This window comes from Armigeres subalbatus, chromosome 1 (genome assembly GCF_024139115.2).
Source record: "Armigeres subalbatus isolate Guangzhou_Male chromosome 1, GZ_Asu_2, whole genome shotgun sequence".
Lineage (NCBI taxonomy): Eukaryota > Metazoa > Arthropoda > Insecta > Diptera > Culicidae > Armigeres > Armigeres subalbatus.
Window position 1 is genome coordinate 14,232,770 of NC_085139.1, and position 24,052 is coordinate 14,256,821.

At 41.0% G+C, this 24,052-nt stretch overlaps 2 protein-coding genes across 3 annotated transcripts in view; both read right to left on the reverse strand.

Annotated features, from left to right (window-relative positions):
- LOC134222134 (GTP-binding protein 2) overlaps window positions 1-13,864 on the reverse strand; it is a 39,792-nt gene extending 25,928 nt beyond the window's left edge. Inside the window, exon 1 of one of the 2 annotated variants that reach the window (XM_062701279.1) lies at window positions 13,654-13,864. The gene's annotated coding sequence lies outside the window, so the exon portion shown is untranslated. Of the gene's footprint in view, window positions 1-3,112; window positions 3,308-13,653 lie in introns of those variants that run through there. The other variant, XM_062701283.1, reaches the window with a different exon arrangement.
- Window positions 13,865-15,631: 1,767 nt separating this feature from the next.
- LOC134222145 (tubulin beta chain-like) lies at window positions 15,632-22,497 on the reverse strand. The gene is made up of 6 exons (XM_062701292.1): window positions 22,217-22,497; window positions 17,169-17,403; window positions 16,877-17,106; window positions 16,645-16,812; window positions 16,299-16,563; window positions 15,632-16,237 (listed from the first exon to the last, which is right to left on the reverse strand). The coding sequence occupies exons 1-6, from the start codon at window positions 22,271-22,273 to the stop codon at window positions 15,852-15,854; spliced, it is 1,341 nt and encodes a 446-aa protein (XP_062557276.1). The 5' UTR covers window positions 22,274-22,497; the 3' UTR covers window positions 15,632-15,851.
- Between the last annotated feature and the right edge of the window lie 1,555 nt (window positions 22,498-24,052).

Genomic DNA, 24,052 nt, shown 5'->3' on the forward strand with positions numbered 1-24,052 from the left:
TTGTGTGATCGTACCAGTTTGATCCAATCCCGACCATACAATACATTTTTCGAACTAAATCTGTTGTGCAATTGCACAAATCAAGTTTCAGACAAATTCACAAATCAAGTTTTAATAGATGTATATTTAATATTGAGATGATAATTAGGGATTTGACCATCTTTAATAATCTTTAATCTAATAATTAATAATCTCATAGAATTGAAGATGGTCAAGGAAATTCTGCTGTCAAGAAATGTTCTACAGTTCCGTAACAGATTACGTCAAACAAACTTCAGTCACACATTTGTCATCCACAAATGTGCTATGTGATCAATGTTACTACTGGATCAATATTTTGATTGTCGTAATTTCGATATCAAAATGTATCGGTGGTGAAACATCGATATTCCGATACATCGATACGTTTGAAAATAAAAATCACGAGCCCAAAAAAAAAAATGAAACAAAATGCGGCCGAATAAAGACATTTTTACTTTTTTTTTTCTCGGTTTGTAGTTGATGTTTGTTATATTCCTCAGTTTTTATTGCCGATAATGTTTCTCAAAGGTAAAATATCGAAATCCAATATCAGCTACAAAAATAATGATACGGTCAATAGGCAAGTGAAATAAGCAAGCCACTCGACTTGAACTCAAATTGAACACCTTCGTTCAACTAATTTGATCTTCGTTCAGGATCGATTGTGTATTACACCGATGGTTCAAAGCTGAACAATCAAGTTGGAGCAGGCGTGACTGGCCCAGGGACGAATATTTCGATTCCCATGGGAAAGTGGCCAACTGTTTTCCAAGCTGAAGTTCAGGCTATTCTTGAATGCTCTAATTTATGCATACGTCGAAATTACAGGCATTAAAATATTTGCATAATGTCTGATAGTCAAACAGCATTGAATGCTCTGAAATCAGCAAGATGCACATCTAAACTCGTTTGGGAATGTGTTCAGTCACTCCAAACCTTGGGTAGTCGTAACAAAGTGAACCTATATTGAGTTCCTGGTCATTGTGGCATTGAAGGCAATGAACAAGCTGATATGCTGGCAAGACTTGGTTCATCTCGACAATTCATAGGTCCAGAACCTTTTTGTGGTGTATCTGCGTGTTCTCTTAGAATGGAACTCAAATCTTGGGAACATTAAAAAATAGAGGACATTTGGAAGAACACCTTGATTGCGAGGCAGTCTAAACGCTTCATCACACCAAACGTATTTATCACTCGCAAAATTTTAGATCTTTCAAAAAAAGATCTTAACACATATACAGGGTCTTGTAACAGGCCATTGCCCGAGCCGTTATCACTTGAAGCTGCTAGGAAAACTTCAAGATGATGTATGTCGCTTCTGCGGTATACATGTGGAAGACTCGGAACATCTGTTATGCCATTGTCCGGAAATTTTTAGAAAAAGATTACAGTTCTTCAACAGGGGGCTGATAGAACCCTCTGAAGTTTGGAGAACAAGTCCCAATTTGGTAGTACGATTCATCAGAACTATAATACCGTATTGGGAAGACGCTGGTAGTCAAGGTGATGCAATTGCTCTACATAGCAATGATGCGTCAACTTGACAAAGCTATATGAAATGGGGCATATATCACAATAGATCTAACAAATGGTCGCAGTAATTAAAATACCCAAAAGGAAAAAAAAAACTAATTTGAACGAAAAGAAAGTTGAACGTGTTTAACTTTTGACAAATCTTCTTCTTATTTGGCATGTCATACCCCACTGGGACATTGCCACCTCGCAGTTTTCATTCAGCACTCCCGCAGTTGTTAACTGCAAGGTTTCTAAGCCAAGTTATATTTTTTTTTGCATTTGTATATCATGAGGCTCATGATGATACTTCTATGCCCAGGGAAGTCGAGAAAATTTCCAACCCGAAAATTTTCTAGACTGGACCTGTCTGTTTTGTAGCCGCGCATCTTACCCGGCTACAGAAGGCCACAAATCAATAGACGAATCCAAGTAAAAATAAGAAGAAGACACACGACGGTGTTAACTTTGACAGATCCTACAGCACAGCATAGGAAGATCATTTTAAAATGCTTATAATAAATTCTAGACAAATTGTAATTAAAATCTGAGTGATGTATGATACGGAAAAAGTTCCGAAGTTTATGATAGATACATTTTTGGAAAATATACAAAAAAATGAGATAAGCTTCCAAATAAGTAATTCAGAACTTTTTCCGTATCGTACATCAATCAGATTTTAATTACAATTTGTCTAGAATTTATTATAAGCATTTTAAAATGATCTTCCTATGCTGCGCTGTAGGATCTGTCAAAGTTAACACCGTCGTGTATCTTCTTCTTATTTTTACTTGGATTCGTCTATTGAATTCAGATACGTTGTTGAGTACACTTCCCCTGCCAGAACAAAGTATTATGGTTAATGATCAGCCTTCGTGTCATTTTATACAATGTTTGAAAAGTAAATTTATATATGAACAGTGTTTCGTACATATTGATTGTGCGCATGGGATCTTTGAGTTGCCTTTGCATATATCGCGCACAAGCCACCTCCAACAGCCCTGCGATTTGTCTCGTGTTTCGAGTCACGTCTACACAGAAATCCACGCGCCACCAGTACAGCGATCCTTCCCAGCTGGGCTTGCGGTTATATTTTCGTATCCATTAAAGACGCAAGCACTCTCTTTGCGTTGGTTCGGAGATGCTTCGAACTGTAGCGTCAGCCGAAATGTTGATTATTGCCATAAACATTTTTTTTCGTTTGTTTATTTGGCAAAATATCTACTGGTTATTTTTAGCGGAATATTTTCATTTGCCAACCGTTCAAGTTCGTAAGATCAATGGAGAACGGAACTGTAGATTCTGGGGACACAGAAGCGTATATCCCTACTTCCACTGGTAAAACTTTCAAATGACCTTGCTATTTCTCTCCGGTTTGGTGTCAGTTATTGCTATATTTGTTGCTAGGTAAAAGACTTCATCTACCGACTATAGGCATCCCAAATGGTGTGGCCTTGAATCACCCTTCTCGAACCAGAATCTTTTCTGCTTGACACGTAGCACTTTTGATAATAAACTTTTTCTTCGCCTAATCGAATACCCTCCTTTAGTATGCAACGATTTGCGACCACCGCCTTACCTTTGATAGCAGACTCTGTGTTGCCACTTTAAAGGCTTTTTATTCGAGCGCAAGGCCTACTTATCGAACATCGAATTGAAGCAGACCAAGTGCATATCACTTTGAGCGCGACTACTTTGCACCACCACCGAATCCACAATGTGTGGCTCACGCTCGAGCTTCGCTGGCAGAGAACCGATTACCGACGAGAAGCTAAAACGATAACTGGCGCGCGCGTTTGCGCCCGTGACTGCCAGGCCTCCACGGTCCCTGTATTGTTGGATTCAAATAAAATGAAATAAACAGAGCTTGCCGCCGAAGCTAAACGATGCGGTGTACCTTTGTAGTGTGCATATCGAACAAGTTAACTGCGACGGTATAGACATGAGTACCAGCTGATCTTCATATATTTCGCAAGGGTTGATACGACCACTAGTTAATACTCACAACATCTATGCAATGAACTGAACTACTAACTGTCGTGAGCCAAAAGATCTCGTCATTGATTATCTTTTCCTATTGATTGACCTTTTTTCAGGCAATGCTTGGCGTCTGTTTAGTTTACATCCTACGATTGTTATTGTCCTTCGAAAAGTTGAGCGATGGAAACGTACTTAGTAGAGGCAATAGATAAAACCACTGTAGTATGCCTTTTCTAAAACATCTGGGCTATCATTTCGGGGATCGGAATCGACATTTATTATAGTGATTCGATTAAATTGAAATTTAATTTATCTATCTGCTCATAATGCTAATTGAAGAGTGGTGACTCCAAATCATTGAGCATTTACTGTACGAACTATCGTTAAAAGCTACAGGCTTGATGTACCAGTTGTGGCTGAAGCACCAGTTGTCGCACTAGTGCTTTATATGCCAAATGGCCAATCAAATCACCGCAAACCAAGTTCATATCGATAAAGCATATTAATATGATACGATAACACGTTTTATTTCCTCCAAAACAAGCAAAGCATAATTGTAAAAATTGATTTCGCTTAATTTTCGACGTCCTTTGCACCAGTTGTCGCACTGGTGGTCCCAATTTAACCAGTTCCATAAGAAAACAATGGGATTTGCCAAAAAAGGAACCAAAATTAAGAATAGTACCACAACTGGTACATGCGCTCCTATTATGGATTAATCAATTTTGAGGATAATAACAAATTTTATTGTGATTTTTACAGCTGTTCTAAGGAGCAGGAAGTAAAACCTTTCGCTTGATATATAAAGTCCAGCCACATGCCTTTAACTTTTTGTTTAAAAAATATTTGTTCTTATGTATGGCGACAATTGGTACACCCACCCTATTCATGATTGAACAAATTACAACTTAAAAAACCGAATAAGACGGGAACATATTTTATTATCTTCTTCTGTCTCCGCCCCCTCAAAATTTCGTGACCAAATTTGATTATCGGAGGGGAAATTTAAGTTTTAATTGAAAAATTATAAAATTATGAATTTTCATTGAAAGATTTTATCAATTTAGTTATTAATTTTCCCATCCCATTTAAGAAGGAACAAATATTATTTTCTTCTCCTGTCCTGTCACCGTCCCCTCGATTTTTTGTGACTTTATTTTATTACTTGAGGGGGAATTCAAAATTTGATTGGAAAAATTAATAAAATATTTAGCTTTCGCAGAAAATTCTATAATAAAATTGATGAGTTTTACGATTTTATCAATTAATTCATTTATTTTTTTTATTTACCACCCCAATCGTTATCCAAAGACCAACATGACAAAAGAAGGAATTCATATTTGTTCCCGCCTAATAAGGACACAAAACCAAGTTATATATGAAGATTTGCGTCATGATTTTTTTCCGGTGACAAGAAGGAATAACTTAAGCGCCACTCCGGAAGGAGTTCATCTTTCCAAAAGTTCAGCTGCTCGATCTGTGAGATTGCAGAACTGGTTGGTTACACGTGTAACGTTACCTTACGTTAGTGCGGTGCTCTGGCGTGGCGGACCTTTTTTTCTCGCGCGACTCATGGTTACAAAAGTGTCGACCAAACAAAACAAAAAACACATTTGAGTGGAGAGGGAGGAGCGTCCGACGAAAGGGTGGATCCCTTCGCCAGACGAAGTGACCTTAAGGCTCAAGAAAAGTTGGGCGATGAAAAGAACTTTCTGAATGATTTACCACCGATGGTGCAAGGCCCTTTCGTATGTATAGGTATATTAGTAGGGAAAGCACCTGTCTAGCGTACTGGTTTCGTGGGATCAAACCCCACCGAAGGGAGCGGTTACCCTTCAATACCTTTTCCGAACTAAATCTATCACATGTTGTGCAAATGCATGATCGAGTTTCAGACATGGACATTGGCAAGTCAGTTCACCCAGATTGTTCTCGCTGGTGGCGATGAAGGCATTCTTGATGGCGGTCCATTGGTCTTCCACGCTGACACCTTCCGGAATATCTGCAGCACGCGTCTCCAATTCTTCAACCAAGGACCGTTTCACCGTGGCATCTTCCTGTCGGCGTGTGTTGAACCGTCGTCCAACTCTTGTCTCCTGCCGACGAATCCGCGCAATGCGCAGGCGTATTTCGCCGATAATGAGGCGATGATCAGACGCGATATCGGCACTACGTTTATTCCGTACATCAAGAAGGCTCCGTTTCCATTTTCGGCTGATGCAGGATGTGGTCGATTTGATTTTCAGTAAAGCTGTCACGGGAAACCCACGTGACCTTGTGAACCGGTCGATGAGGGAAGAGCTATCCCCCGATCACCATGTTGTTATTACCACAAAATTCTGCAAACAGCTCTCCGTTTTCGCTCATTTCTCCGAGACTAGGGCGTCCCATAATGCGCTCATGGTTCGAGTTGTCGGATCCGATCTTCGCATTGAAGTCGCCCAAACAGATCTTGATATCACCCTTCGGAATTCTATTTACGACAGCATCGAGTTGACTGCAGAAGTTCTCTTTGTCTTGCAGATCGGCAGCATCGGTTGGCGGCGCATAACATTGGATTATAGTAAGGTTTCGGACCCGTGTTCTAAATCTGGCAACGATTATCCTTTCACTTATAGGTTTCCACTTCATAAGCGCAGAGTGTGCCTGAACACTTAGTAGGAAGCCTAATCCGCGATGCCGGGGAGCGTGTTCACCTCGTAAACCAGAGTATAGCAGAACTTGTCCCGACGGTGTTCTGTGTTCTCCAAAGTTTGGCGAACGGACTTCACTCAGTCCCAGGCTCTCAAGCCTCATTGGCATGTTGTGCCAATTAACCCTGCTGGGCTAGGGTTAAAACGTTCCATGTTCCTATTCGTGTCCGTTGTTTCGCGCTGGTGAGTTGACATCCGAAGGGGCGCCTAACATAGCTCTGGTCCTCACAAGTTCCAATACTCACGCTTCCACGGGTCTTCCGATGACAATTGACCGCCAGCTAAGGGTTGCGTACTTAGCTGGTAGTGTAGCCTGGCCACTGTTGTCCTTCTGATATCAGCTAGAGTGAGAGGGTGCGTCCTGTGGGGTCTGTCTAGGGTGTGGTGGGGTTCGACAGTGGGCTCTGTTGAACTTCTATAAAAAGCTGCATGTGTCCCCAAGCAGGCCCTATCAAAGCGACCGTGTGCCGCTCAAAGCGCACTTGCCTAGTCCTGGTGTTGGGTGGGACTTTAAACAAATTTGATCCGACTGATCGAGCGTCTGTTCACCAAGGAGGTGCGGCTCCAACAGCGTCTGTTCTGGCATCCAGCGGCTGAGTATGAAATGCTTCCCCGGTAGCTATACCTAAGACGGCAGCCCCATCCCGGTGGATCGGGAACCTTGGGCCAACAACCTACTGTTCCCGAAACATCAACTTGTTCGAGAATCCGATAATGAAAGAATACGGACTGATTTTACGGCGACGATTCTTAGCGCGGAACTGAACGGGTAACTTAATCCAAAATATCCATTCATTTGGCGTTGAAAAGGCTAATTGTCAAACGACCCTTGAACGAAATTTCGTATCCTCTCTACTTTTTAAGTTGATACTAGCCTTTAAGCCAAAAGCCATCTAACCAAATCCCATTAAGCCGAATTGATATTCGGATAAACGTCTTTTTGGCAAAATGATCAATTCTGCTGAACAACACTTTTCAAATAAGGTTACAGAAAGTACATTTTTGGGCCAAATGGCTCTTTCTACAGAATGACATTTTTTACCAAACGGCATTTTTTATCAAATGATCTATATTCGGTCAAACGACTTTTTCATCCAAACGGCAAATTCAGCCAAATAGTTAGGGTAAACAACTTTTTACAGGTTTGCCAAAATTTTCCTTTTGCCATTGCCACAGCCATTGCTTTCGGCCAAACTACATTTTCGGTCAAACCAGTTTTGACCTGATAACAGTTTCCGTGAAACGTTTAGTTTTGCTGAATGGTATCTGGCTAGATGTCTTTTGGCCTAAAGGCCAGTATCGATTCAAAAATAGAGGGGCCACGGAAATTTGTTCAATGGTCAATAGACAAAAAGACCATTTCGCCAAACAAATGGCCATTTCTGACCATATTCCCCGCTCAGTACGAGATAAGTCATTGAAATTTGCCAGTATTACCCGTTGGATCAAATGACTTTTTCGGCCAAATGGCGGCCAAAATCTGTCAAAAAACTATTTCTGCAAAATTGCATTTTTGGCCAATGATCGTTTCGGCCGGGCGACTTGGTAGAGCGAACAGCTTTTTCGGCCAAATTGCCAGTTCGGCCGTCTGTCGCTTTCAGTCAATGGAACTTACCAAGAATTTCTATTCTATTTCTATTCGAAAAGAATTTTATGAAGAAATCCAAAAAAATCCTCAAACATTCCGAGCATTTTTTCGATGTTTTAAAGTTGGCTATGCCTAACTAGCCGTTTAGGGATTAACTTCTCCCTGCGAAAAAATCACTCTAATAAAGGATAAAAAAACTAAACGTCTTATATAATCTAGATTGGGGAAGTCAACGTAAATCATCTCTTTTACCAGTCACAATTTTCTGTGTGAATTTCAAAGAATACTCAACAGAAATTCAAAAGGAACATTCCGTGGATATTACGAACATTTTCCTATAGGAATTTGGAACAACTTCTCGTGAAAAATCTGAAGAGATTCTCATGTAAATCCCAAACAACTTTCCTCCTCTTGGTAATTCCAAAGAGTTCTCGATACTTGAAACAACCAACAACCTCAGGCCTGCTTCAAGTGCTTCGTTTACGGACATAAATCCTATGTCACAAGACTCACACCTGCCAGACTGCATCGAGGTGTTTGATCTGTGGTCCTGGCACAGACATCAAACATTCATCCGGTGGGCAGGCCTGTCCGGCCTCCAGACGGGCTCGGTCATGCAAGTAGCTAAGCTAAATCTGTACCACTGCGAGGCAGCGCAAGCGCTGCTACAACAGTCGGTGCACGAGAATAAGACTGATGATGCCTTGCTGTCCGACCCGTACCGCATCCCAATAGAACCACAAGGCGGGTCAGTAAAGTTGATCTAGGATGGCTTACCTCGCAGTTTGACCAAGAACTGCTGGAAGAATCACTACGGTGGGAAAATCAGACTTTAGGCCTTAGTGGTGATGAGTTATCCGATGTCCTAACACGAGCATATGACGTAACAATGCCCAGGAGGACTATGCCAACCGGCAACCGCAAACCGGTGCACTGGTAGACGAGCACGATAGCTGATCTTCGCAGAACCTGTTTTAGAGCTAAAAGAAGCGAAGAACTAGAATCGAAGCGGACAGGCTAGAAAGACGCCGGGTGTTCCAAACAGCGAACAGAGCTCGGAACTACGAAATCAAATGTAGTAAGAGAGCCTGCATTTAAAGGCTGTATAGGATGGCCAATAATACTCCATGGGGGGATGCATACAGGATAGTGATGGCTAGGATCAACAACACACCACCTGGGAAATCCCCGGAGATACCGCATCATATCTTATGAGGCGGTGTGCGCCATTGCTCGAATCTTAGCGATAGACATACTCCTGGAGGAAGATGTGGAGTGCTGCTTCGTTGCTCAAATAGCAAATAGCATGGGGCACAGCAGTCAAAGGTCGTTGGACCCATAGACTGATTCCGGAAGTGTCCACCTATCGCAGGTGTTGTCTGAACATGGATGCTTTAAAAAGTTCCTGCATAGGTTCGGGTTCACATATTATGCAGAATGCCCGGAATGTGTAGGTGAGGTAGAATCGGCAGAGCATGTGATGTTTGCATGCCCGCGATTCGATGTTGAACGCAATGCTGCTTGTCAGCGGCATGGATACAACCCCGGACAACCTCGTCGAGAGGATGTATCGGGAAGAGGTTATTTGGAATGCAGTTAACACAGCGTTGCAACAGATTATGTCGAAATTACAGCGCTGGTGGCGTCTTGAACAAAACCAGCAACTGCAGTAGAGACTACTGTGATGCAGTGAACACAACAGTGGCGTTTCCCTAACCTCGATCTACCTGTGCACTGGCTTTAAATTTAAGGAATTGGTGTGCGGAAATGCATAGAATTACTAGATTTTGATTAGCTTAAATGTCTCTGATAATTTTATTGTCCATTTAGGCTGTCAAAACATCAGAATTTTTATTTTTTGGGTCAGTGCATAGGTAAAAAGTGAGTTTACGCGACGCCACTGGAACACAATGCTTACCCCGACAACAAAAACGTCGCGGGTGGGCTGCGGTGACTGCCGTATATAGATATAGAGGTCAATGCGGTTCCCGCGCGGTGTTTGTTATCAGGGTGCTCGTTTGCGGTTGAAGTGCAGCAACAAGTCAGCTGCAGACCTGCAGCCGTTGTTGGTCGCGACTAACGAGCAAACAAACACTGCGCTCGCCCGCATGGGTTCAGACGAACGCTTAAATCCACTATAACTGCCCCTAATATGCAGTCATATTGTACTCAAACTGATATTGCGTCCGTTCTCAGGCTTTCAGAATTTTTCATTCCATTGCTTGAGGTTCCAAGAGTATAATTCAGAACTATCACCAATACTTGAATATATATAAGCTACTAAAAAGTGGGCAGAATTTGGTGGTTGCATAGTACATTGGATGGTTCACAACTGGGAACAAACAACAAAAATAGAAAAAAAAATCATAGAAGCCTTCATTAGCCGTGCGGTGATGCTCGGCTACAAAGCAAGTCCATGCTGAAGGTAGCTGGGTTCAATTTGAGGTCCAGTCTAGGAAATTTTTCCCACTTCCATAAAAGGGCATAAAAGTATAATCGTGTTGACCTCATAATATTCGAATGCAAAAATGGAAACTTTGTTTAGAAACCTTGCAGCTAAAAGCGGTGGAAGTGATGTATGAACACTAAGCTGTGCGGCAGCTATGTCCCAGTGGGGGATAAATATATATGGCAAGGATAAAGGATAAAAACGAATGCGTTCGTTTTCTTACAATAAATATGATAAAATATATATTAGGATCCCTTGAAATTGCGTTTATTATCCTAATTAGAAACTGAAGTCTTGTTAGGGCTTGCTTTCTGTTGAAATAATTGTTCAAATATCGTCGAAAAACGACTACATTGTATCATGTATGTCAGACAATTATAACATCTTACTGTTTCGCCGTATTTAGACTTTTCAAACTTAAAAAAAGATCTACATGGTGTTCCTCATAATTATTCCCTACTTTTGATTTGGAATATAAGGTTGTCCGACATTTCGCGGTAAAACATTCCGCGGTAAACTACTTCGCGGCGTACCATTTCGCGGTTTGTATCATTTGGCGGTAATCTGTTTCGCGGTTTATACAATTTGGCAGTATTCCATTTTGCGGTATACATAATTTCGCGGTTTACAATTTCGCGGTGCTCCGTTTTGCGGATAAGCTTAGCTTATCTTTTTATTTTTTTTTTGTATTTTGCCATTCTTTTCTATCAACTCTCAATTTCCTCTTCTTTATATGGCCGTTTTATTCATTGCGTTTCCCTTTCAAGCATTTTTCTTTTTTCTTTTACGCATTTTTTATATTATGTTTCCAAAAGACATATACATTATTGTAAATATGATAATTAGATGTCTGAACTTTGCCATCAAGATACACTATATTATCAATTTTTCACCTTATCGGCCGCTACGATTTGAAATCGTCGCAAATCAAATTGACGCCAAAATCGTCGCCAGAAAAAATGGCCATAAGATCAACTGTCAAATTTTTTTTTTAAACTCTAAAATCACATTATTTCCTAAAATTGAGCTCTGTTTTTCATGCAGATTAAAATGATTTAATGTCCTGCTAACACAGTTTAATAATATAGTTGTTGGCGACGTTTTTGAAGGTGCCTAAAAAGTGGTCGACGCGTTTTGTTACCAAGGAAACAGTCAATATCAGATAAAGCTCGTTGTATTAATAACCTAAAAGTCTATTGTATTTTGATAGAACTCAGAAGGTGGAAATTATTCATTAGGCAAAATGTATCTTTCTTACATGTTAGCCGGTATTAGGCGAAATATTCTGTGCTTGCCTTTTTAAATGTTCGCTTTTGCCAGGTATATAAGGCAAATTGTGATGTTTTGTTTTCATTAAATATTTGCATTTGCCCGGTATGAGGAAAAAACCTGTTTTTCCGCCTTCTTTAAATGTTCGCATCTGCTCGGTATAAAGCAAAATGTTATGTTTTGCTTTCTTTAAATGTTTGCATTTGCCCAGTATAATGTTAAGTCTGTTGTTTTGCCTTCTTTAAATGTTCGGATTTACCCGGTATAAGGTGAATTGTGTTGTTTCGCCTTCTTTACATAGTCGCATTTGCAAATATGAAGTTATACAAAGTCTGGTGTTAACTTGATGATTATTTGATTTACATAAAAGTGAGATGAATTTTGAAGCTTTACAAAGCTAAAGAACACATTATTAACGCATTTGCCCAAAAGTACACGCGGCGCTCCCCAAAGGAAACGACGCACCGCCTTTTCGCTGCCCGTATACTCGATTCTTATGGGGAGATAACATTGCGACGTTTCCTATGGTGTGGTTGTTCCTTTCGAATGTGGAACGCCGCGTGGAATCTTGTGCAAATGCACTTTTGAAACATTACAACAGGCGCGCGGTGTATCGTGTTGACAGCACCCTACAATATTGAGCTACTTGTAACATTAGTAAAATTAAACCTGCGAATTTCTATTGACCGCGAAAAAGTTCACCGCGAAATAGTACTAACCGCGGAATGGTATACCGCCAAATAATATAAACCGCGAAATGTTATACCGCGATATGATACTGAACGCGAACTGGTAGACCGCGAACTGGTACACCGCGAAATGGTTAACCGCGGAATGTTTTACCGCCAAATGTCGTACAATCGGAATATAAATCAAAACTCGAGAGGAGAACCATTATTTTTACAGACTCATGAGAATGAAAGTGTGACTAGCTTTTAATGACGTCAAAGTTTCTACATCTTATTTTTATTTAGTATGTTATTAAGTGAAGAAGCTCGTAATCTGCAGAGGCTATAAGTACTTCTACTTCCTTGTAACAAGTTTATTCCAACACCTAACATGAAGAATAATAAATGCCTTGATTTTAATATTTTTGCTGAGTATAGATCAGGCGGGTGCTAAGGTGTCAAATATGTGTTGCCTCAAATCAAGCGAATGCCGACGGCACTAACACTACGCCGTAGTCTATGAAAAATAAACACTGCAGTGAGTGAGAATGTTCTGAAACGCACAAAGTTTGAATAATGCCAGAAACAACTGTTTCTGCTCAGCACAGAGTTTTTTCTACCAACATACTTATTTATCTGCATATTTCGCGTACGGAATAAAGTGAAAACACTACATTTTTTTAGATTTGGTGTATTTTTGTTCGTTGCAATCTTTAATTTAATATGTGCTTTCGACACCACTCTCTCTTGTAAAAATGGTAAACAATACTAATTTTCACAAATACCACGACAATTTGTGTAAGTATATGAGCATTTTGACATTGGAGTATAAATTTATGCGCCAAATAAGAGGGTACTGTCATACTTGCCAAACTCCATATGAAAAAAATTCGTTGTCCCCCCTCTGGTATAGATAGAGGAAGTTCACGATTGTTCGAACCAAAATTTCACATTGCAGGAAAAGTCAGTATCGAATGAATTGTTTGAATAAAATTTTCTAGCCTCTTAGGCATATATAAATTTGTTTATATTGGCTAGCTATCTTCTCAATCTTTTTGTTATTAGCTTTAAATTCCTGCTGGGCCATACAAATACTATAGCATGAAATAGAAAGCGAAGAGTCAAAGAAATAAAATAACAAAAACAACGCTCTTTGCTAAAGCTAGAAATAATAAGAAACCATCCGAAACAGTTTCAGCTTTCTTCTTATTGGATCTTTATTTTGTTAGTAAACAGAAGGTGCTGAGTATTGGAAAAAAAAATAATTCAAATAACACTCCCGCTCGAAACCTGATTTAAGGTGGATCGTGAATGTTTTTAGTCTAGAAACCATCTTTGCCCTGATTGAATCACTGTTCCATTCAACTTGGCCCATAATAAATGAGTCTACCCTTTCTGGGGGAATCCGATGTTGATGCTCTTTGACCGAAAGAGGAAAGAACGACTAGAAGCCATTGAAAAATTTTCACTTACCCGATCGGAGCAACAATTGGCCGAAATGGTTTGCACACTTTTCCGCAGATTATTGGATGATGCGGAGCACTAATCGGTAGCAATTTCCCACCAGTAAAGCACTTTTGGACGCGACACTCAAACGCCCGCTCCCAATTTTTCTGTGTTGTGGCTTCTTTGTGCAAAAATAAACTGCTGCTGCTAGCTGCTTTTTCGTTCTGTTTGTGACGTCCCTGCGTACTGGCTGCGTGCTTGGACTTTTCGACATTTTCTCTTTTCATTTTGCTTCGTACACTGAACAAAATGCACGAATGCTAAAAACCGAAAATTCTTCGCGATTTTCGATCGGTAAGAATTTTTAAAGGACCGGATGAAAGCTTCATTCTAACACGCCCGTTTGAAATCACTCAGACTGAGTGAAATTGTTTTGCCGTCTCTTTTTTCTCACGGAAATCTTACTCAATTTTCATAAAAAGTGGAACTACTCTAATTTTGAGTAATTCCACTTTTTACGAAAAATGAGTAAGATTTCCGTGAGAATAAAAGAGACGGCAATACAATTTCACTCAGTCTCTGAGTAATTTGAAACGGGCGTGAAAGTGGCGAAAGTCTTTCCCGACTTTACGCTCCAAAACTTGAATATGATCCTGATTAGATGCAGGGCTAGTTTTGGTGTTCGTTATTGAAAACGGTTTATGTGCATTATTTTTTTTGTGACTAAATTATCAATTGATTATAACCTCCTTATAGTGCTTTTTTCCAATGTCTTCAAAATGAGTTTTTTTTTTCTAAAATCGAAATTTAATTTACAGGGTGTCTGCAAATTATCCGTACAGATTTTGATAGTTTGCTTCTACAAATCAAAAACAGACAATAATGGACTGAATCGGTAGCTATGTGGGCATAACAACTCAGCAGGCTGTAACAGATGTATATTCTGAGAACACTGAGCGTCATTTCATGTATAAAAAAATTCTTTGTTAATGGCTTTTTTTTCGGTTTTCCGAACAAAAAGGAATTGCCTTCCTTTTTTCCCGATTTGGAATGAATTTATCATTCGGTATGGTCTATCTTGAAATCAACAGTCATAAAAACACCGAATATATTATCGAGACATTTGAAATCATGTCACAATCGTCAAAAATGTGTGAAAAGTATCTGTATAGAAACGTGCGGCCATTGTGATTTTTTTCCAACACGATCGAAGGCGTACAACTCAGGATACAGGGGTCATTTTAATGTGAACAAATTCAGCTTGGTTTATGTAGTCCTATTATAATAACATGCAATGCATGCTGGTTCTTTAATTTATTCCAAGAAATATTTAAAAAGCTGTCTTGTTGTACGTATAATTTGCAGACACCCTGTAGAGCACTGATATTCTGATATCCTATTATGAATTAAATTTTCTAGAGTAAGCCCCTTTTCCTTAGTTTTTTTTTTTCATGCGGACGAAAATTTTAAACCGAAGAGTATTTAGCTGGTTTAACACATGTTGTACAACAGCAGATAGAAACGCCGGTATCGCCACCAGGAGGGTGAAACGGCTGTCAAACTACATAGATAACCCATCTACCTCACATCGTTTTTGGTACTCTCGTTTTTGGGCGGCTACAAAGCAAGATCATGCTAAGAAGGGTGGCTGGATTGGAAATTGTCTCATATTCCTGCATAAAAGTATTATCGTGTTAGCATCATAATATACGAATGCAGAAATGGTAACTTGGCTTAGAAACCTCGCAGTTAATAACTGTGGACGTGTTAAATGAACACTAAGCTGCGAGGCGCCAATGTTCCAGTGGGGGATGTAATGCCAATGAAGAAGAACAGTCGGTATCTACCTTATTAAAATTTTAAACGGAATGCCGACATTCTTCAATGTTTGACAAATATCAACTTGTTATAAGACAAGAAAGTTTAATACTTATGTGGTTTAAGTAGCAAGGTGACTAAGACCTGGAATTCTTTCCAATGATTGAAATTGATAAATAAATATATATATTGTGCTTCAAAACGATGATTTATTTTGACCTCTACTAACAGTATTTAAACTTTTTTAATTACTTAACTTTAAAAACTATAGTCAAATAAATTAGACAACAGAATATTAAAATTGATGCAATCAAATAGTTGCAGCTGTTAATAAAAAAGCAGTTTCTAGCTGAACACATTTAGAAAAAATGCAGCTGAGTCCTATTCTACTACTTCGATCACTGGTATTATTCTTGAAGCTCCTCTTCATTGTCATATTCATGCTCCTCGTAATCGTCCACCGCAGCTTCCTGGTACTGTTGATACTCGGATATCAGATCGTTCATATTCGATTCTGCCTCGGAAAACTCCATCTCGTCCATACCTTCGCCGGTATACCAATGCAGAAAAGCCTTCCGTCGGAACATGGCCGTGAACTGTTCGGAGATGCGCTTGAAGATCTCCTGGATGGCCGTCGTGTTGCCGATGAACGTCGCCGACATCTTGAGCCCACGTGGTGGAATATCGCAAACGGCCACCTTCACGTTGTTCGGAATCCACTCCACGAAATAGCTGTTGTTCTTGCTCTGAACGTTCATCATCTGTTGGTCGACCTCCTTCATCGAGACAAGACCTAAAGTGATTAAAAGAAAGCAATCAACGAAGGTTAAACTTATTTTCGAGAATCGACTAACCTCGGAAGATGGTAGCACAGGTTAGGTAACGGCCATGACGAGGATCGCACGCCGTCATCATGTTTTTCGCATCGAACATCTGGGCGGTCAGTTCGGCTACGCTTTCCACACGATACTGCCTGGAATTCTTGGCTGTAAGAGGCGCGAAACCGGGCATGAAGAAGTGTAGTCGCGGGAACGGAACCATATTGACGGCTAGTTTACGCAGGTCCGCATTCAGTTGGCCTGGGAACCGGAAACACGTTGTCACACCGGACATGGTGAGCTGAGAGTTTGGAGAATGCATTTAAGAACTGAAACAACCAGCATGATACATTAAAACCTTCAAACCCTAATAGTGACTTACCGAAACCAGATGGTTCAAATCTCCGTAGGTTGGCGAACCAAGTTTTAACGTCCGGAAACAAATGTCGTATAAAGCTTCATTATCGATACAGAATGTGCCATCTGTATTTTCTACAAGTTGATGAATGGACAAAACGGCATTGTACGGTTCAACGACTGTGTCCGAAACCTTTTAATTTTTAAACAAATGTTTAGTACGAGTCAACAAAACAAGGAGGGAACATAACAAATACCTTGGGTGACGGGTAGACGGAAAATGTGTTGATAATCCGATCAGGATATTCCTCCCGGATTTTCGAAACCAGCAATGTGCCCATTCCGGATCCGCTTCCGCCGCCAAGAGAGTGTGCCAGTTGAAAACCTTGTAAGCAGTCGCAGGTTTCAGCCTCCCTCCGCACTACGTCCAGAACGGTTTCGACCAATTCGGCGCCCTCTGTATAGTGACCCTTGGCCCAGTTGTTGCCTGAAAATTGAACAATGATTGATGACTTGCTCAGCTGTTGCCTCACACGGAGAAAAACTCACCGGCTCCTGATTGCGCAAATACAAAATTGTCCGGCCTGAATATATTTCCATAGTGTGACTGTCGAACCGAATCCATGGTACCTGGTTCCAAATCTACCAGAACGGCACGCGGCACGTATCGGTATCCGTTGGCCTCTGAATAGTACACGTCGATGCGCTCCAACTGAAGGTCGTTATTACCTTCATAGTGGCCGGTAGGATTGATGCCATGTTCGTCGGATATGGTTTCCCAGAACTGCGGAAGAAGTAAAATAAACCAATGAGTTGATTAAAAAAAATATTATGTCCACTTTTAGCAGTGATGCAGTGACAGAGGTTCATTGGTGAGTTTATCTTCGGAGGTGGGCCCAGGTAACCAAAAGTTCCTTTAAAAGTACGTTTTTCGCTTAAGCAGCTCAGTGAAGATGATAAAGCGAAAAACGTACTCTTTAAGGAACTTTTGGTTACTTGGGGGGTGCTATTATAGAGCCCTATTTCAGCAGACTGCGCTATAAATGTGGCTATAGCAAAGATAAAATCTCTAATAGGTGACTTTTGGAGATAATAGGCGCGAAGCTGGAATGGTACGGATGTGGCTCAAAGAAGGTACACGATGGAAAGGGACAAAGAACGGTGTGTGGCGGCGAAGAATGAATCACGAGCTTGCCAAACTCTTACAGTATCCAAAAGGTGGCAACAGCTGGAAGGATACGATGGGCAGGGCATGTTGCAAGAATCCCGGACATCAATCATTCAAAGATGGTATTTTCTTCAGATGCGGCAGGTGAAGAAGGCGAGGAAAAGTGAACCTGGACCTGGTTCAAAATGATTTGGTGAGCATGGGGCGCAACCAAGAATGGAGAGATGTGGCCTCGAACCGTGCAGTGTGGCGTCAAATTGTTGATTTAGTGTTAAGATGTAAGCCAAGTAAATAAAAAAATGAACTCTGTGCAATACGTCATTAGGGCAGCAGGGACTATGTACAAGGGCTTGACGATCCCTCCCCAGGCCATCTGCGAGTTGTGGCGCTTGCCTAGGATGTGGTGGGGTTTGACAGTGGGCCCTGTTAAACCTCTATAAAAAGCTGCATGAATCCGCAAGTAGGCTCCGCCAAAGCGACCTTGTGCCGCTCAAAGCGCACAAGCCCAAGTCCTGGTGTTAGGTGGGACGCTAAACAGCTCTGACACGACGGCCCTCCGACGAGACAGGAAGTTTGCGCAGGCCCAATAAGCCGCCTTTAAAAACAACTATTACGAACGACATAGAAGATAATACGACTCGATACAATCGGCAACGACCTAGGCGACGAATAAAGGATCACCGGAGACCGTGAAGAGACGGAGCAACTGTACCGCGCTAATAACACACGAAAGTTCTATGAGAAGTTGAACCGTTCACGTAAGGGCCACGTGCCACAGCCCGATATGTGTAAGGACATAAACGGGAACCTTCTTACAAACGAGCGTGAGGTGATCCAAAGGTGGCGGCAGCACTACGAAGAGAACCTGAATGGCGATATGGCAGAAAACGGTGGTGGCGGTATGGTAATGAACCTAGGAGCACGCGCGCAGGACATGCGACTTCCGGCTCCGAATCTCCAGGAAATCCAGGAGGAGATCGGCCGGCTGAAAAACAACAAAGCCCCTGGAGTTGACCAACTACCAGGAGAGCTGTTTAAACACGGTGGTGAGGCACTGGCTAGAGCGCTGCACTGGGTGATTACCAAGGTTGGGAGGATGAGGTTCTGCCGCAGGAGTGGATGGAAGGTGTCGTGTGTCCCATCTTAAAAAGGGCGATAAGCTGGATTGTAGCAACTACCGCGCAATCACATTGCCGAACGCTGCCTACAAGGTACTATCCCAAATTTTATGCCGCCAACTAACACCAATTGCAAGAGAGTTCGTGGGGCAGTACCAGGCGGGATTTATGGGTGGACGCTCTACCAGAGACTAGGTGTTCGCCATACGTCAGGTATTGCAGAAATGCCGCGAATACAACGTGCCCACACATCATCTATTTATTGACTTCAAATCCGCATATGATACAATCGATCGAGACCAGCTATGGCAGCTAATTCACGAAAACGGATTTCCGGATAAACTGATACGGTTGATCAAGGGGACGATGGATCGGGTGATATGCGTAGTTCGAGTTTCAGGGGCATTCTCGAGCCCCTTCGAAACGCGCAGAGGGTTACGGCAAGGTGATGGTCTTTCGTGTCTGCTATTCAACATCGATTTGGAGGGAGTAATACGAATGGCAGGGATTTGACACGAGTGGTACGATTTTTAAGAAGTCCGACCAGTTATGTATTTAGTTTCGCCGACGACATTGATATCATGGCACGTGACTTTGAGAGGATGGAGGAAGCTTACATCAGACTGAAAAGCGAAGCTAAACGGATTGGACTAGTTATCAACACGTCGAAGACGAAGTACATGATAGGAAGAGGCTCAAGAGAGGTCAATGTAAGCCACCCACCACGAGTTTCTATCGGTGGTGACGAAATCGACGCTCCGATCAAATAGAGTTCGCCGCCATACCAAACTGACTATCTACAAAACGCTTATTAACCGGTAGTTCTCTATGGATACGAGACCTGGACGATGCTCGTGGAGGACCAACGTGCACTAGAAGTTTTTGAAAGGAAAGTGTTGCGTACCATCTATGGTGGGGTGCAGTTGGCGGACGGTACGTGGAGGAGGCGAATGAACCACGAGTTGCATCAGCTGTTGGGAGAACTATCCATCGTTCACACCGCGAAAATCGGAAGACTGCGGTGGGCCGGGCACGTAGCCAGAATGTCGGACAGTAATCAGGTGAAAATGATTCTCGACAACGATCCGACGGGAACAAGAAGGCGAGGTGCACAGCGGGCAAGGTGGATCGATCAGGTGGAGGACGGTTTGCGGACCCTCCGTAGACTGCGTGGTTGGCGAAGTGCAGCCATAGACCGAGCTGAATGGAGAAGACTTTTATGTATTGCACAGGCCACTCCGGCATTAGTCTGGTAATAAATAAATAAATTATTAAGCGCCTGCTTTAGCAAGAAATTATTAGAAATCTTAATAATAAATAACATTCAGTTTTTTTACGTGTACTCAACAAGCCGGTTAGTAAATATTCCTATAATTCCTATAAAATATTCCTATAATTCCTATAAATATAAATATCCTATAATTTCAATTGATACGATTGAAAATAACCTCAGCAAACGAAGCTCGAGAACTTTAATGTTTTCGGATATTAAACGGCTGATTGTGCTGCTGGCAATAAGTGTGACATCATTTTGTCTTTCTTATAAAACCGACACAAAATGTCTTGGAAGGATATCATTCCAAATGTCTCACTGTTCGTGTGCCTGTGTGCACAAAAATATTAGTCAATCTTAACCACTATTCCCACAAATTGCCGGTTGCTAGCTTGACTGAAGATAAAACCCAGTTGATAATTATTCAAAACAAAACGTCTAAAGTCATTCAGTTGAATGAATAACACAGTGACGTTATTAACAATGGAAATGATATAATTCAGTTGTGTTTTGAAATACGTAATCCAAATAAAAAAAATGCCGCTAAGCTCCAAATTGGTACTCTACTGTATAGAGATTTTTGCTCTACAGTGAAAAGTGTGAGACGCGCTTTGCGTTCTTCACTCACTATATACCCGACCAAAAGCTGCTCAGTGCTCACGGACAAGCGACGTCATTGCTCGCCGTCCGTCGTCGCTTCTATTCGGACCTGTTGATGGAGTTTGTTTTGATTCCCATTCGTTCATAACCACCCCCTTTTGAACGAATATAGATGAGAGAAAGTGTGAAAAGTGAGATAGATTTTAATAGGGCTTGCGCTTATTTTGCCCTTCAATTTACAATTCTCGGCATTACAAACCGAAGTTATGAAGTTATCGACGTTCCCTACACTATACCAAGGATAATATTCAAATTTCGCTTGGAGTTTTTCGAACCATTTTGTTTCACATGATGTACATATGTTATTTCCAATGAATAATCTGCAAATTAATTATCTTTTTTTTTTAACAAAACAAGTTTGTTTGAAATGATTTGTAATTTACATTATTATAATCATAAAATTTGAGACGGAGGTTTCTCGTTTACTCAAATCTTTCCTTTAGTATGATTGGCAAGCAGAATAAAAATCAGGCTGATGACATACTGACGCGTATGCGAGCGCGAACGCATCCAAGATATAAGGATTCCTCTCTTGCTGATATTCTGCTTTGCGAGTGTTTTCGCGTTTCGCATCGCTCGACGCGTCAGCATGACATGGAACGAATGAGATGAGACTCAAAAAATCAGGATCGAAATAAAATTTTCAACTGTTGAGATGTCAATTCTACGTTTACTATGCTGCGTTGATATGAGTGATGTTTGATGCAGGCACACTAATGTTCGTTTCGTCATGTGTAAAAATAGTTTTGTTTTTCTTCTGCTCATAACCTCAAAATTGAACCATCATCCCGATTATTGCAGGCTTCAAAAAAATATGAAAATTCAATCATTGAACACAAGCATCAAGGAGTTTCCTCATCCGCGTGTATTTGTTTTCCTTTTATCGGCCACTCACACATTTGAACGAGAGAATCCCACTAGGACTAACATTACCAAATAACCCTGTCGATTATCATAATTGCTTGTATGACTAGTTTGTATTGATTAATGTTCTTGCTTGAATCAAGAATAAATACTGCACAACGAACAACGAATCCCGTTTATCAATGTTCTAATCCTAAATTGAAAGCGATTCATGTCACTGCATCCATCAGTGTGCCCAACTCCGACCACCGAAAGAAAATGGAGAAATGAGCCACGAATCAGTTCCCACGTTACGGTGATCATTCCCATCAATAGAGGTAATAAACCGTAGAGGAAGATTGTTCTCCTTTTGAAACATGAAAGTACAAAACTGTTATTTAAAACGTATCGATTTTTGTTGACATTCAGCGCCCGGCCTTTCATGGCCAGCAAAAGATGTTTCGCCAGTGACGAAAATCTTCCTCTACGGTTTATGACCTCTACTTTCCCATTGAATGGCCGCCGCGACACAAACCTTCGATCCAATCTGGTTTCCGCACTGACCCACTTGCAGATGCACTATTTCTCTCATCTTCACCGCCGAATGAATGAACTTTAGAACTGTTTAATAAACGCGAATTCACCACAAATACTATTTTTTTCACTAAATACTGTGAACTGCGCTGTTTTTATTATTCGTGACCGATCGATTCCTGTTTTCTGGCTGGCGGACTGACTGACGAGGTGACAACTTCACCGCACTCTGCTTTACTGACTGATTCACACACTGCGAAGAGCGGAGGAATTTCTCTGCGTTTGCTTGGTGCGTCGCCGTTCGTCGTTCGAGTCGTTATGTTTGCCGATGATGTTAGTAGGTATGCGGGTTGAGCAATGGCGATGCCATATCTGCAGAAAATTTCTTAGATGAAATATCTACAGGTTTCCAGTTTCGTACACGGAATCTTGCATTCCTATACATGAAATGGGAAAAGTGTGATGGATGCTTAAGTTAAATTAAGCTTAATGTATCAGCATTCAGCATGTTTTGAATTGGTATCTTTGCAATCTCATCATTCCACAAGATCAACCATGTTCTAATCAATTTTAAATTAAATCTATCTATCACATATTTCCTTTTCTAGTTACCACGAAATATCTATGAATTTGGAATACCGAAAGGCAATCATTTCATGCATGAGCATAAAATAAGGCATAACTCGTAGCATCTGCTTTTTGAATGATCGGAACTAGATGAATTGCACAGAATAATACATTAAACTGACAATACATTCTGATTCTATTTATCCGAATAAGCCGGTCACATCCTCGGGACAATCGTTGTTAATATACAAAATGTTAATATACATAAATGTTTAAATGCAGAGCTGATTCCTTTCAGGGCTTTCATGAGATTCAAATGTTTGGTCTAATGCTGCTGGGAAGCTCAAGTCCCCAAAAAATCCATACTCCGTTAAACTTCATTAAAAACTGCATGTATGGGATCCATATACCATAGCAAACGTGTGCCGCCCACAGCACACTTGCTCACGTTGCTATTCCTGAGATGGCAGACCCAAAACGTGGATATCTGTAGGTACGAGTTAGCTTCCGTGGTCGGGAGGTGTAGAAGCTGAAGGCTGAAGTTGCAGCGCTGTACAAGGCTCGATGACAAGAAACCAGAAAACGGATATTCTGCTGCGCACCTAATCATTTATACATATTACATTCGGTGTTGAGGAAATATTCTCAAATCTCATGCACAAGATGATCCAGAGAATCGTTCATGATTCGCGATTTGCATCTTTGCATGATTTTTACTTGTTTTGACCCTTCCTTCGGAAGTGCACTGGCGGCGCCAGAGTTCTAGGAATGTTCGGCGTAGTTGGTTCATTGAGTTCTCCAAAACCAGAATCGCCAACACTATAATGGCACTGTGTAGGATGTATAAAATAAAAGTGGGTGGTGATCCAGTTGCAGCAAAAACATCACAAATACTTCGAATACAGCGGAATCACGCACATTTCTATTCATTTGGAGAACTCAATTCATAATTTGGCGTCAGTAGTTAGAACTTTAACATTAAAGGGGTCAATTTAAAAAATAACAATATCGGGCAATTTCAAATATTACATCTTGTTTAGTAATATATTGAAAAGGTTTCTAGGAAATCTTTGGAATGTTATTCTAAAAACATCCTATTCCTGGAATATCTGAGAATATCCGAAGAAGTAGATATACTGTATTCGCGACATTTTGAGGGGTTTTTAGCAATCAATTCCAGAGACAAACCCGGGTTATACTACTGTCCTGAATTCTTAGGATGTTCTCAAGAATTTCTTGAGGATTAAATTCTGACATTGGTTTCGTAAAT